This window comes from Rhea americana, unplaced genomic scaffold (genome assembly GCF_003343005.1).
Source record: "Rhea americana isolate MKP2758 unplaced genomic scaffold, rheAme1 scaffold_53, whole genome shotgun sequence".
NCBI classification, from domain to species: Eukaryota; Metazoa; Chordata; class Aves; order Rheiformes; family Rheidae; genus Rhea; species Rhea americana.
This window is the reverse complement of record NW_028186679.1, coordinates 3,415,271-3,428,896: the sequence shown is the minus strand read 5'-3', so window position 1 is coordinate 3,428,896 and position 13,626 is coordinate 3,415,271. Positions and strand designations below refer to the sequence as shown.

At 42.6% G+C, this 13,626-nt stretch overlaps 1 protein-coding gene across 1 annotated transcript in view; it reads left to right on the top strand.

Moving 5' to 3' along the window:
* SPAG6 (sperm associated antigen 6) overlaps positions 1 to 4,339 on the top strand; it is a 46,835-nt gene extending 42,496 nt beyond the window's left edge. The window contains exon 12 of the mRNA XM_085318322.1: positions 1,479 to 4,339. Coding sequence (XP_085174448.1) covers positions 1,479 to 1,545 — 67 coding nt within the window. The 3' untranslated portion in view covers positions 1,546 to 4,339. The remainder of the gene's footprint in view (positions 1 to 1,478) is intronic.
* Positions 4,340 to 13,626: the final 9,287 nt, after the last annotated feature.

Below are 13,626 nucleotides of genomic sequence, written 5' to 3'. Positions count from 1 at the left end.
CATCAACACATCAAAAGGATGATGTACTCTTGGACTCCCTCTACAGGCTCTGAAAATTTATATTATCATTTTTAATTATAGCAACAGAGTTCTTTAGCTAACAGTAGCTACARACTAAATCATGCAAAATGAAGCCCTATTTGTCTCCATGAGAAAGTCAGTCAAGGCTGTCAAATGGACAAAAGCAAAATCACAAAGATCTTTTATTTTACAGCTGCAAATATGGATACTTCAGAAGGGAAGGGGACATTTTCTTACACTTTTCTGGATATAATTAATGTTTATCTGTGTTACAGATGCTTTTTTTTCTGTAAACAAAACAAGGTTACTCAAGTAGGCTGTGATGTAATAAAAAAAAAAAAAAAAAAGGCCCCCTTCAAGCATCTTCCGCTTGCCTCTTTGTGCGGTAGAGTGATGTCCCTGAGGCACAGCTGTTGTAATAAACTCCAGCTCTGGATTTGTCCTGGAGAGCTGTTATTTCAGGCTGTTTGCAGACTCAAGCTGATAACAATGCATTGAAAAGTTTGCTTTACAATCAAAAAACTAATAGTAGTTTTAAAAGGAATTACATTATGCAGAAATCATAATCATCCAGAAAATGAAAATCAGCAAGAAGAATGGATCTTCTTTAATGTGAAAACATCAGGGATTTCTGCTTAAATACATTTTAGGGATGCATTGCATGGAAGTGTATTTCTCTCTTTATAGCTAAAGCTTTCAGCATTCAGAGATGACAGCTTACATGCCTGCAAAACCAGAAATATACTGTGATGTACATTTTTAGAATAAAACAGCAATAAATTTCAGATACTCTGTTTAACCTGGAAAACAAAAACTAAATACAGCTTTGCTGACACTTGTGTGCTGGAAGCCCACAGCTGGTCCATTTTGAAACCCAGCTGGATGGCAGCCGGTCAGTAATGGCACCATAGGGTTCTGCTGTAGAGAAAATCTATTGGATAATCTCCACAATGAGCTGGCACTAGAGAAAGAAGGTGGTTGTGATAAAATTATGTTCCAGAATCAATGTCACTTGCATTGATGTGAGCTTCGTGTTAGTTTTGGGGATGTGTACCTATAATTCATGGGCAACAAGAGAATACTATCCTCTGGCAGTCTATGGTTCTGTGTAAACTCATGCTGTTATGTTAAACCCCATAATTTCACAAGAAGTTAACATCTACATTTTCCAGTAAAGACAATGCTGTTGGCTGCTGAACCTATCTAAAACTATCCACTTACATACATGCCCTAAAAGAAGCCAAGCATTTTTTTTGAAAACCTGACTTCTAGCTATAAATGATAACGTAAGTTGAAAAGCGGATTTTTAAGCACTGTCGGGGAATAAGTACAGATTTCCTTGACCAGTGTTTAATGCTAGTATTTCTCCTAATCCACAGAAGTATGAATAGAGTTTCATTATAAAGCATATTCTCTGCTAAGTAGTCTAATGCACAAAAAAAATGTTTCTCTTTCAGGTATTATTCCCCTGGATATTCTGAGATTCTTCTGGAAAGGGTAGAAAATTACCACCCAGTTTTATAAACTTTGATTGATATATTTTCTTTTAATTAGAGCTGTGTTTCACATTTATGCTTTTATGACTGCAATTCAAATATAACTGTTGAAACTCTCCCTGGATTGTGAAATCTCATTTTACTGTTTAAACCATTGAAAGAGCTCAGCACTTCCTGAAAGATATGTTTTGTTCTTTACAAAATTATTGCAAATTTTTTGTTCCTTTTTGTTTTCCTCTAGCTTCACTACCAATTAATAGAGCTTGTGTCTGGAATTTCAGGCAGGGGTAATGATTTATCACAGAAGCTTTGTAAAACTGGTCATTTCTTTTTCCTTCCACAAGAAACATTTGTGATCATCTGATTCAGATTTTAGCCTTCTCAGTACTTTATCCATTTTCCTCATTTGCCTTTGTATATTTTTTAGAGCTTCCCCAGCTTGATGAGGGGAAAAAGCGTTTTTTCTAACCATGGAATTAATTCTGCAGTGAGTATTTCCTACCACTGCATTTTGGAAAGTGATTTGATTTTACATCTCCAGATATGTTTGTAACCACAAAATAAAGAAGCAATGAGATCTGATTATGATAAAAAGGCCATATTCTGCATGATACAGTGGCATTATGGTCCGTGCACTGGATAGTGTATTTGCAAAAGWCCTCATCGTGAAGGCAAGATTCACCGTAGAGGAATGGAGCAATGCATGGTTGGGTGTATATATCTTTGTTCCCCTTGGAAGGAATAGAACAAGTTTGGGACTTCCAGTGGCCCCATGGGAAGGACCATGTGAAGTGCTACCCACTTGGCTCAGCAGAGCTTGTGGAGCTTAGGAGGAGCAGAGAACTGCTCAGCTGCAGGAATGCTGTTAGCAAAGTTTTGAGCACATTAAGAGGAAAGCTGGGGATTCTTGACTCCCACTGATCTGAGTGATGGGACTAAGGTTGCTCTGTGCTTACTCTTCAAGAAGAGAAATTGCTGCAGAATTGAGTTCAAACACATTTGGAACTCAGACAGTTTTGAACTTGCAGACCACATTCACCTGGAGGATATTGGAGATATTAGCTCTTGCCTCTGGAAATGTTTTTGTCCTATTATATGTTGTGAAAAGACTTTCTACATTCTACTTACTCCTCTGGTGTACCATAGTAGTAGGGAACAGCCTGTTAATATTCATTAACTAATACAGTATTGTCATTTACTTTTTTTTCTTTCCTTCTAACCATTTTTCTCTTCCTAGTATGTTTTTTTCCCAAAGACTGATAAACAATGTTTCTGGAATGAGATTTTGAAATACTGGCAACAGCAGTGGGAAGACAATATTTAAAAACCCCTGCAGGAGAGAAACTTGTCTTACTTTCTTAAACGTATTAAATGAGTAAGGTTATAAAATGGGGATAGTCTCTCCTATTACTTGTCAAACAGTAGCAAAGACTTACTGCAGTTGGAAATGATTTAGAGTGGGTTTTCTCTGCCAAATTTTAAATTACTATTTTTTTTTAATTCTTGTCAACATCATCATCAACAGTTTACAAAAGCCTCRATGGGCTATCTTATGTTAAGGTTTAATTCTACAAAGGGCTGAGCTCCTGGTGTGAGGTCCTTGGTGCTTTCTGATCCTGTTCAGGAGGAGCAAGGGAAGCACAGTGCCTTGCTGTGTGGCATCCTAACTGAGAAAGAGACTGTTGGCATCATGAATGCTGATATATAAGCCATACCTGCTGGGTTCTTCCCATAGCCCGCAACAGAACGAACTCTTGGAACTGAATGACTTGTACCAAATGCCTTTTCCTTTCTGGTAGTTATATTCTGACGCTGTTAATGCTAGGGCACTAGTGGAAGAACATTACAACAATCCTTTCACTCAACTTAATGCCCAATACATTTTTGCACAGTCATTATGGCTATTTTAGAATCAAATCCTGTACAATTTCTAATAGGGATTGTAACGCAAGGGCTTCCAAAGAGTCTGGAAGGGTCTGAAGCTGTTGCTTCCCCTAACAGAGCTGTACAATGCTGAGGGCAGTTGGGGTGCAGATAGGAGGCAGGGTAGGGCATGGCGCRTCGTGGCTCGGGAGCACGTGCCGTACCACACAATGCTATCGTACACRTTTTGTGTGGAAAGAAAGGAGAGGCTACGGACCCCTGGCGAATGTGCTCCCACTGTGTCAAACTGCGATACGCTGTAAGGGTTCCACAGGGTTAAATTTCAAYGCCTAAACAATTCGTTCACTGTCTTTTCAACCTTTTTCTGACTTCCGACAAAGGAAATGATTGCACGAGGCAAACCTTCGAAGTGATCTGATTGTGCTGCACGCCATTTAAATCAGACCTAGTGTAAATATGTCTTTATAGCAGTTATGCACTTTAATCCTAGGCCAGTGGAAGCTTTTGGCCTCCTGCCACAGGACCCTCTCTGGGAGGGTGTCACATCCCATCAGGCGGCAGCAGTGAAGTGCAAAGTCCTCTACCCCGCGCTCAGAGATTCCCTTGGCTTTCCTTCACGGCAGGCTGCTGTGCTGTATCATATGCACACCTTCTGGCTGGAGGCTTCCCTGGAGTCTGCACAAGGTCTTAGCAGCAGCTTTATCACTGATTTATATTTCAGACCCGCATTACTACGGCAAGTGGTTTTTATTTTATTTTTTTCCCTCTCCTCTGTAGTGTTTCACTAGCTCTGGTGTAAGTGTTCCTATCTCATCCTCTAATTTGRCTTAAGCCATCATCTAAACCTAGATTAATGTTTGTAATTGCTACTCTGGCAAGCTCCAACTATATGTCATTTGTCTCAATTTCATAGAATAAAATATAGATTTGCATTTTAATTCATTGTGTAAATGCTGTTTTCATGCTGATTTGTGAGTGTGGTTCTTGGGATAATGAAGAACAGACTCGTTTTCGAGCTGAGTCTGACACACCTTTGGATGTCAGTCCACCACATAGCAGTCCCTGGACTTCTCCTGCTTAGCTCACGGACATAAGAGAGTTTTGAGTTAGTMCCTCTCACAGAGTTTCTTTATTAAGACACACAAACAAAGAGTAAGCCAGGACTTTGGCCTTGTAAGCAGAAGTAGATTTAAGCAGAGAGAGTCCTTTATTCATTTTACCCATTCCCTTGRCTCTAGCATGGAGACATTTGCACCCAAATCTTTGTAGTTCTCTGAGGGCCAATGTCATGATTTTTGTCTATGTTACTTCATATGTTGTTAKATCTACAGGTGTAAGCTAGGGCCTTGAAAGAACAAGCAAATGTATAAATCTTCTATTCAGTAGATGGATTAACTGGCATACAAAAGCTCCCTTCTTTAGCTGAGCCACCAGAAACCAAGAGGATCTGCAAAGGAAAAATTCAGAAAGTTCATCTGTCATGAATATGATCTGTTCTGTGTTTCCAGAGGATTTACCAAGGGGTTACTTTGTCTTATCTGAAGCAATCAATCTGCTGGAGACCTTCATTTTAACAAACAAAATGTAGAAGCAAGTGAATGGAGCAGGTGAAGGAGGAAATGAATCTCATTTTGTGAAGTAAAGCATGAAGTTACTGTAATTAGAAGGTGGATGGAGTGCTGGTAGATCCTCAGCGTTCCTGATTTAATCTAGGGGGTTGTGAACTAGCTTGGCCAGAAGGAAGTTTGATTTCTACAGACACGGAGAATGCCATGGACAGCCTACAGCTCCTGGTACCAATTAGAGTCCTCTGGTTTCTGAGCATATGGAAGTGACTGACTGCTGTCCCTTCACATGAGGGATCTGTGAAAATATGCTTGCCTCTGTCCTCCTTAAGGGCTGCTTGGTGTCCAGTGTCTCGCTTGCTTCCGTTTTAGATCTCGCTATATGAACAGGGTAGCAAGGAAATATGGACTAGGACTAGATTGTAAAGCCGGTGATTTGCACTGGCCTGCGAGCCCCTTTATGGGTTTGGATAATCATTTCGTCACCATACATATTCTCTTCTTAACCATAAGGTATCTGTTCTACTCCTTTATTAACTTGCAAAGGTGTTGGGAGGCTTAATTCATATGAGAGAGGCAAATGAGCAGTTTCACTTCTTCGTAACTAATATCATGTTTAAGAATCTTCAAAAATTTACCTAAGAAATTTTTGAGATGCTGATTTCTATAATTTGAATTGAACTAAAAGCCAGTGGAGTCTGTGAGTTTCCTCATCTGATATAATTTGAAGGAGTCCTAGAAAAAGAGGAAATTACAATGTCTCTCATGACTGTACTAAAACTATTGATGTCATTTTTGTCTAATGCTTAACTGTTAATATTGATGTTACTATGCTGTATTCTGCAGTCAGCTCTATAATTTAGCTATTGAAAATACTAATTACGTTATTACCACTGCACTATAGTTTGAGATACTACACAAAAGATTGGATTAGAAAATACACATAAGCAGTACTAAAGCATATTTTGGTGATGAGAATGCCTTTTACGCCAAGAAAACTATTATGATGTTGTGCTGTCTTTCACAGAGAGCTACTCTCACTTGCATTAAATGTGTTCCTTAGTTGTGCTCTCTCCCACACAGAGGACTGATCATGAGGTGGCTGAGTGCTTTGTGAAGAGCTGAGCACCATCAAATCTGCTGTCTGTAGTAGAAACCAGTAGTGTTCACAGTGTTGTGCACTAGCAGGCTGTAGGCAGAAACAAAGTGAATTGCTGAAGTTGTCGTCTTAACAGACTGCCACAGATATTTTGACAGCTTTCTGTTTCTTGATAAGAACACGTTTGTTCCAATTCCTAGCTTCAATCTGAGCTGAAGCATAGGTACTCAGTTTAACTTCGGCTGTTCTATATTTTGTCGCTTTTATCACAAAAATCAAATTTTGCAGGGGAGACGGCCTGTTAGAGTTTTTTCTTTAAATCAATGTTCTTGATTATTTTTGTGTCCAAATCAGTGACAAAATTCTTCACAATCTTGTGGCAAGATCTGTGCCCTTTGCTCCCAAAGAAAAGTTTTGTCTTCACTGATACAGGCTGGTGATGTGTTTTATCACTATTGTATTTATAATTAGGTCTGATGTTCTCTGCATGCTCACCTTTATAATATTAGATCAGTGTTAAAGCCCTTGTCAATCTACAGGGCTGGATTGCTACCAAGGTTCTGCTTTTGTTGCCCCACAGTGCTGTAATTATATTATAGTCTATTGAAAAAAGAAGGCAACGTAGTGGTCTCATGGAATTATGTTTATGAGAAGCTGAAGCTTCATTTACTTGCAATATCATTAGAGCTCTGAGACAGGTTTATAGCCTTGCACACAGTATACTTGTGTTGGTTTAGACACAGTATTTATTTGGTCACACCCAGCCAAATGTTTCCTTACTAAATTAAAACAAATGCTGGTTAGTTCAATGAATTACAAAGATATATAGCATAATTTCAGCTTCTCAAGTCACAGAAAATGAGCCCTAACAATGAAAATCAGTAGAGGACCAAAAATGATGGATATACTAGAGTGAATATGAACAAAGAGAGGAAGTAGGGTACTGAGTTAAATTATTTTTTTTGTGACTCAAGCAAAGTATAAAATTTGGAAAGAACAGCTCCTATTTGTAGTCTGTTCTGACATTCGTGTAACCCCTCCCCTTATATACACATAGATGCCCTTGCGAGCATGATAAATTGAGATGTAAACATAATGTATTCTATCCTTACTTCCACAAGACTTTCCCTTGTATAGTATCTCAATGCCTCTTGGCTGTGGGAAAGCAGGTCATTGGCTAGTCCTCTGTCCATTAATGCCATTTTTATGGTACTAATTTCCATGAGGGTCAGCCAAATCCCCCCTGATTCCCCTTGTGCTGAGAATCAGGCCCTGGATTGATGTCATCTCTGCCGCTTTGTGCTAGGAACAGCCCTGTTTCTTGCTGGGAAAAAAAAAAAACAAAAAAACAAAAAAACACAGAAATGATGAAATGACTTTATTCTTTTTTTCCGTCCTCCAACAGTGCTTTAAATGGGAGGATAGTAGGAAATATTTCTAGAACTTTGGGAGAATGGCTCAAACTCTGTGTGTGCAGAAGACTGCATCTCCTGCTGTGCAGGGGATGAGTCCGAAAGGGGAATTAGAAGAACTGGTGACACACTGGTGGTGCAGCAGTTACCTGCTTTGGGAAGTGAATATGTAGGGAAGTTGCAAGTTTTCTGTCTCAGTGTTGCGTATTGCCTCCTTGTTGTAGTGATCTAGAGCTGTTTGGGGCTTGTCATTGCACCTGCTCCTGCCTTGGGGCCAGGCACTTGTGCTTGGTCCATGCCACGGTGGTGGTGCTGTTCATGCCAACCTGATGCTACCTCATGATTCCTACAGGTGTTTTTGCTTTCTGGGAACTGAAAAGAGGGTAACTTCAACAATTCTGTCAGCCTTTTGGCACTATGAAACTGTCTGCTGTTCAGTCACTCCAGAGCAAATCCTAACCCAGCTTATTTGTGAGGACTGCGAGGGCCTGGCGCATGCTGGAAAATGGGGCAGCATGTAGCTGGGCAGGCTTCCAGGAGACCAGGCATTGGACGTGTGCTCCTCGCCCACACTCATGGCCTTGGAGATGGAGCCAACTGCAGGGCTGGCTCCTACGCCGGCCAGCTTCCACGTCCAGGGCTGTGGGAGCTGCAGGTCCTGTCTAGCTACAGCGTGCAGCCCTGTCTGTTTGGGCCCGGCATGGAGAGGACCTCCTCCTCCTGCATACGTCTCCGGGAGGCTCTGGGAGGCTCCATTAGTGCTTTGAAGCTGAAAACTACCGTATGAGTGCTAAGTGTTATTACTGTTTACTGAGCTGATCAGTGCATGGCTGACATTAATTAATTTTCTTGTGGTAATTCCCTTGGTTAAAGTGGAGAAAACGAAGCATTTTGATGGCAGTGTTTTAAGAAACTGCCATTTCAGAAGTTAAAGCCGTGCCTGTGATGCATCACCCCATCTGACAGCAAGGGTGCGAAACCTGGCTTTCACTCTAAGGTGTGGAGATGCTGTTTGGATCATTTCTCCTTATTTATGCATCTTTTTTATTCAGGCATGACCTACTAGTCCCAAAATCTGTTAAAATTTTGCCATTGATTCCAGTGAACGTGAGGTCATGCATCACTATCTTGGGCCTAAAAAAAAACAAAAAAAGCCTCTGAGAAAATGTTTTTAAAAATCATGATTTTTGCATTCATGCTAGTGTAGCTGTGCAGTGGGAATGTTTGATAAATTTGCTGTTTCATTTATAATAGAAGATTGCTCTAGCAGCTGTCTTATAACAGTTTAACTACTCTGACCTTCTGGCAGTTCTTAAAAGATTAAAAACTTAAAGATACTTTTTTTTTTTTGCAATTCATGTGTTATTTTTTAAACTGACTTTGAAGCTGCTTTATAAACAATTTGAGTTCATCTGCATAATGTAGATGAGAGAGGAATGAGCGCTGCTTTAGTGCAGCTTGTTCTGTGACTACCTGAGAAAAATGAGTCTCTTACCCTCTTGAACATCCTCTGGAGTTCCAACAAAATGTGTTCTCAGCTGGATTCCTTCTATGTGAAATGAAGCAGAGTTGCAYCTGCACACACCTAAAAAGAGGACACACAACTAATACAAAATCTATATTTTGCTGGATCTCTGGAGAATTTTCTGTAATCTTAATGAAAATTATTTGACTCCTGAAGGATGGATACACCTCTCTCTTCCCTCAGCCTGAGCAGTCCAAAGGACCAACCTGGAGACCTTTTTATATACTACCAAGTCACCTGACAAGATTCTAGTTTGAAAAACCCTAGCAATAGCTAGTGAAAGAACTAAAGAAAAAGAAACTGTAAAAAAGCATTTTGAGAAAATTCAATAGTATGATCATATTTAAAAAACAAGCTAAGTTGAATTTTCAATCCAGTCTGTTGCAGGTGAATGAACCGTAGTGCCGGTGTGTTTGAGTCCTGGGGTGACAGACACGTGAAGAACGTGTAAAAGGCGGGTGTGAGTTGAACAGCACTGCAGACGAGCCWCACTGCTCGTGTGGGGACCTGCAAACCCCCGTTCAGGCCAAAGCTGTTGTTAATTTGCGGGTGATGTGTGCTGAAGGAGAGGTGCCCGGGCCCGGGCCCGTGGTGGTCGGATGGCAACAGCGCAGCTCCCGTGCTGTGCTCCGAACCGCGGCAATAGTGAGATGATGAAACTCTGCAACCGAACAGAAGCACAAGGTAACTTGAAGCCACTGTGGGAGACTGGAGAGACTGTAGGCAGCGTGTAACATTTTTAAGCTTGATATAAACTCCATCCTATTTAACTGTTATCTACTATAGTAGATTAGCAAACCAAGTGAAAGAACAAAACAGTGGAGAGATTCGATCTTATTTTATAATGCAACAGAAACACTCCTCACTGGAAGAACATTTTCTTTAGTTCAGAAAGCGCTTAGGTCTTAACTGTATTACGTTGCCATAATATTGTGCCCTGAGGGCACGAAATAAGAAATGATTACAAAATGCAACATTCCCAACCTGAGGAGCAGACATGCTTGAGATGAGCCACACAGTGCAGCTTTATCAGCTGTTGTGTAAAATCTCCAAGAAAATCTCTAGCAGTGAAAATGTTCAAGAGGAGGGGAAAATGTTCTGGGCCTGGGGTGTGCTGTGCATAGGAAACGTGGCATGTGGGAGCCTGCAGAATTCCTTCTGGTTTGTAAAGGATTTGGGGAGCAAATGCAGCTCCAGTTACCCAGCAGGAAACGGTGTTCTTATTTTGCAGAATTTGTTCATTGCTTCAAATAAACAGAGTTTGTTCATTGCTTCACTTTATCAGGCAACTTCACCATGATCCATCTGTGCACGTATTTTAATGACTGCTTCGTTTCAAAGCTGTGTGGAGTAAGCTATTGCCTTTATCCTTTTCTCTCTGTACCTCTCTGCCACCTTTCCAGTAATCCTCATGTTACTGCTGGGTGCACACGAGGAGGTGCGTCTGGTGGTGAGTATTACTTTCTCCAGCTTTTCTTTGTAGTGGTTTGGCTATAAATGGCAGAGAGCATCACTCCCAATTACATGTTGCCCCCAGATGCTGCAAGGGCGATGCTGATGGATGGCTGTGTGGGTGGTGTTGAAGGGCCTGGGGGAGGGGGACCGGCAGGCAGCTCCTCTAAGTGGTAGCAGAAGTCTCTCTTTGGGCTGGGCTTACCACTCCTCCCCTAGCACAGTGAGCCCAGGTGTCCTGGAGGTCTTGCATCTGGGCACTGGCAAGGGGTAAGGCAGGAAAGGCTTAAAGATATAAATTGAACAAAGAAAGGGAAGCAGTGGCAGCTGGGGAAGATGGAGCATTTACCCATTACCTTCCACTGCAGAAACTAAGCAGCACGGAGGAATGAGGCTGCCACAGAGCACACTGGCTGCTCAATCTCTTTGCTTTCCAGATTGCAGTCATCCCCCTGCGCCAGTGTCTGGTTCCTACTGACCTGCCTGCCCCGTGCGGTGCTGTGGGGCAGAGCCTTCCCACCACTGGCTGCAGCAGGCGCAGGCCCACCAAGCTGCACGAGCTCTGGTTCCTTTCATTAATGATATTTCTGACAGTGACCTGCTGCATGGATAAGGATATCTGTGTTATGAGAGGAGGCGGACTGTGCTTTGGAACTGAAATAGGCCATTTTTGATTACCAACAGTGTGGTTGTGGAGCCAGCAGGCTGAGCGAGCAGCTTCCACCAGTCTTCGCCCCAACAGCAGACTGGGGGAAAACGCGGGTGGGAGAGAGGCAGGAATTTGCCTTTACCAGCAGGCTACAGAGGAAGAATGGAAAGCTGAGTGATCCTGGGCTGTGAAAGGATGCTTTCCCAGCCCCACAGAAATGTAAGGAAAGGTGAGAAGGTGCAAGCAGAGACTTAATGAAGCTTCTGTCATTTTTACATAGACCTTTACTCTTAAAGGGCTGCCAATGGAGAAAGAGGAAGCGAAGGGTGTGTGTGTGTGTGTGTGTGTGTGTGTGTGTGTGTGAAAACTCACTTGCATGTTCTGGTCCCTCCCCACTTTACCTGTCCTGTGCTCCTCAAAGCAACACCTACCTGGCAGGTCAGCCTCCTGGCAGGTCAGCTACTAGGAAGACATGGAGGGAGACGAGCACTTCTGGTTTTGGGGACTGAATATGTTGTTCTCCCTTGCAAGCTTAGTGCCAGCCTGGGAATTTACCCCTCGGAGTGTGCACTGGAAATAGAAAGTGTTTTGGATCAGCGTGTGAAAGCACATATAAGACCTGAAGTCAGCAGTCCCTCCAGCCCTGTCATCTGCCTCCAGCAGGGGCAGGAGGTGGTGCTGGTTATGGAGGGCACATGAGCCTGGCCACATCCAGAGGCCCGTTCTCTTTGAACCTCACAGCGTCCCCAACTGTTGGATTAGACATTGGAGTATCTGCTTATAGCATGTTTTAGTATCTGCTTGTGGATTCATTGCTCACCCACCCAAAATCTGTGAGGTCCTATTGAGTAGTTTCTCACCTGAAAAAGCTTACTACCATGTGCAAACTTGGTAATTTCACTGCATGCTTCTCTCTTTAGTTTTGTATTGAAAATACTGGATAGGCCAGTCCCATCATCATTCCCATAGCCAGGCACTTTTCTACTGCCTGTTCTCCATCCTGAAAAGGGATCATTAAGCCTCACAGTTTGCTTCCTGTTGTGTCACCAGGTTTTAATCTGTGAGACTCTTTCCTCTCATTCTGTGGTAACTTAGTTTCTTTAATAACATTTGGAGTGGAACCTTTTCAGAAGCTATTTCAAAATTGGAATAAACTGTGTCTACTGCCCCCCCCCCTTTTTACCTAGCCTTACAGCTACCCTCAGAGGACCCCAGTGGGTTCGTGCAGTGGGGCTTCTCTTTGCAGAAGCTGTGCTGCCTCTTCCCAATAGACCACATTTATCCCTGTCCTTAGTGTCTTTACAGACCCTACTGTCTTTCCCAAGAATGGACGTCAGACTTACCGGTCTGTAATACCCCAGATGCCTTTTAAGTCCTTTTAGTGGATGGGAGTTGCACCGGCAGCTTGCTGGCTCTGTTTGCGGGGCTGAGTGCCCACCTCGGCTGGCTGCTCTCCAGGCGATGGGGCCAGGGCGAGCTGCTGCCAGGGACAGCCTTCTTTCACTTCCTGAGGAGTGGAAACCGTCATCAGGAGGGATGCTGGTAATTTTTCTTATTTTATTTTATTTTTTAACTGCAGAATGTGTTTGCTCAACCTCTGAAGTGAGTACTTAGGTACAAGTTATTCTTTACAATCTTTCCTTCCATACTGATACAGCATTTTTACGTGGCTCATCAGGTAATGGCCTGCAAAATACAGAGAAGCTGTATAGCGATAAGGTTATCTCATTGTTTCTGTGCTACGTGTCATACCTGCTGTTTATATATAATTGGAAATTGGTAGGATTTTTCCTATAGCATGACTGGTATATCTGCATTGACAGCTTACTGGAATAAAAGGAGAGAGAAGGAGAAACCAGCACAAAAAAAGGGATAGTCTGTATGAGCAACACTTGCAAAATACTGAAAACCAAAAGAGAACAGACACTCTAGCCCTACCCTGAAATCATATGGAGTAGGATTTAACAGAAGAAATGCGCGCAGAATCATTGGGCTAGAGAAACATAGCAATGAAAAGTTTTTGGACCAAGTTAGCAAATGCAGACAACTGTTCCTATGTGCCGCCTGATGAGCGGCAAATGCTGCTACGGAGCCTCTGCGAGGATCCGTCTCGGGAAAGAGGCTGGAAGGCAGCCGAGCCTTGTCCCGTGCCTGCTCATGCACAGCCCGCCTTTCCAGGCAACGTTCTTCGCTCATCATCACCATCGTGGTGAGAAATGCAAACGTGAAAGCAAAATCTAATAGTGCACCGTAAATAAAAATTGAGGAGGCGTCAGTGAGAGATGTCAGGTTTCCTTCGGGCTCGAAGCGGCTGCAGAGGCAGCCTTGTGCTGGGAGGCGAAAGCACCGCAGCGCGGCACGGCTGCTTGGCTTGGGCAGTCCGTCATATCTGTCATCATTACAAGCGTGGACAGATGATGATGATCTCTCCATTCTGTTTCTGTTTTTTCTCCGTCTCCAGAGAAGCTCATCCAGCTGTTCTCACCATAAATTTATTCAGTTAATTTTTCCACTTGCCCTTCC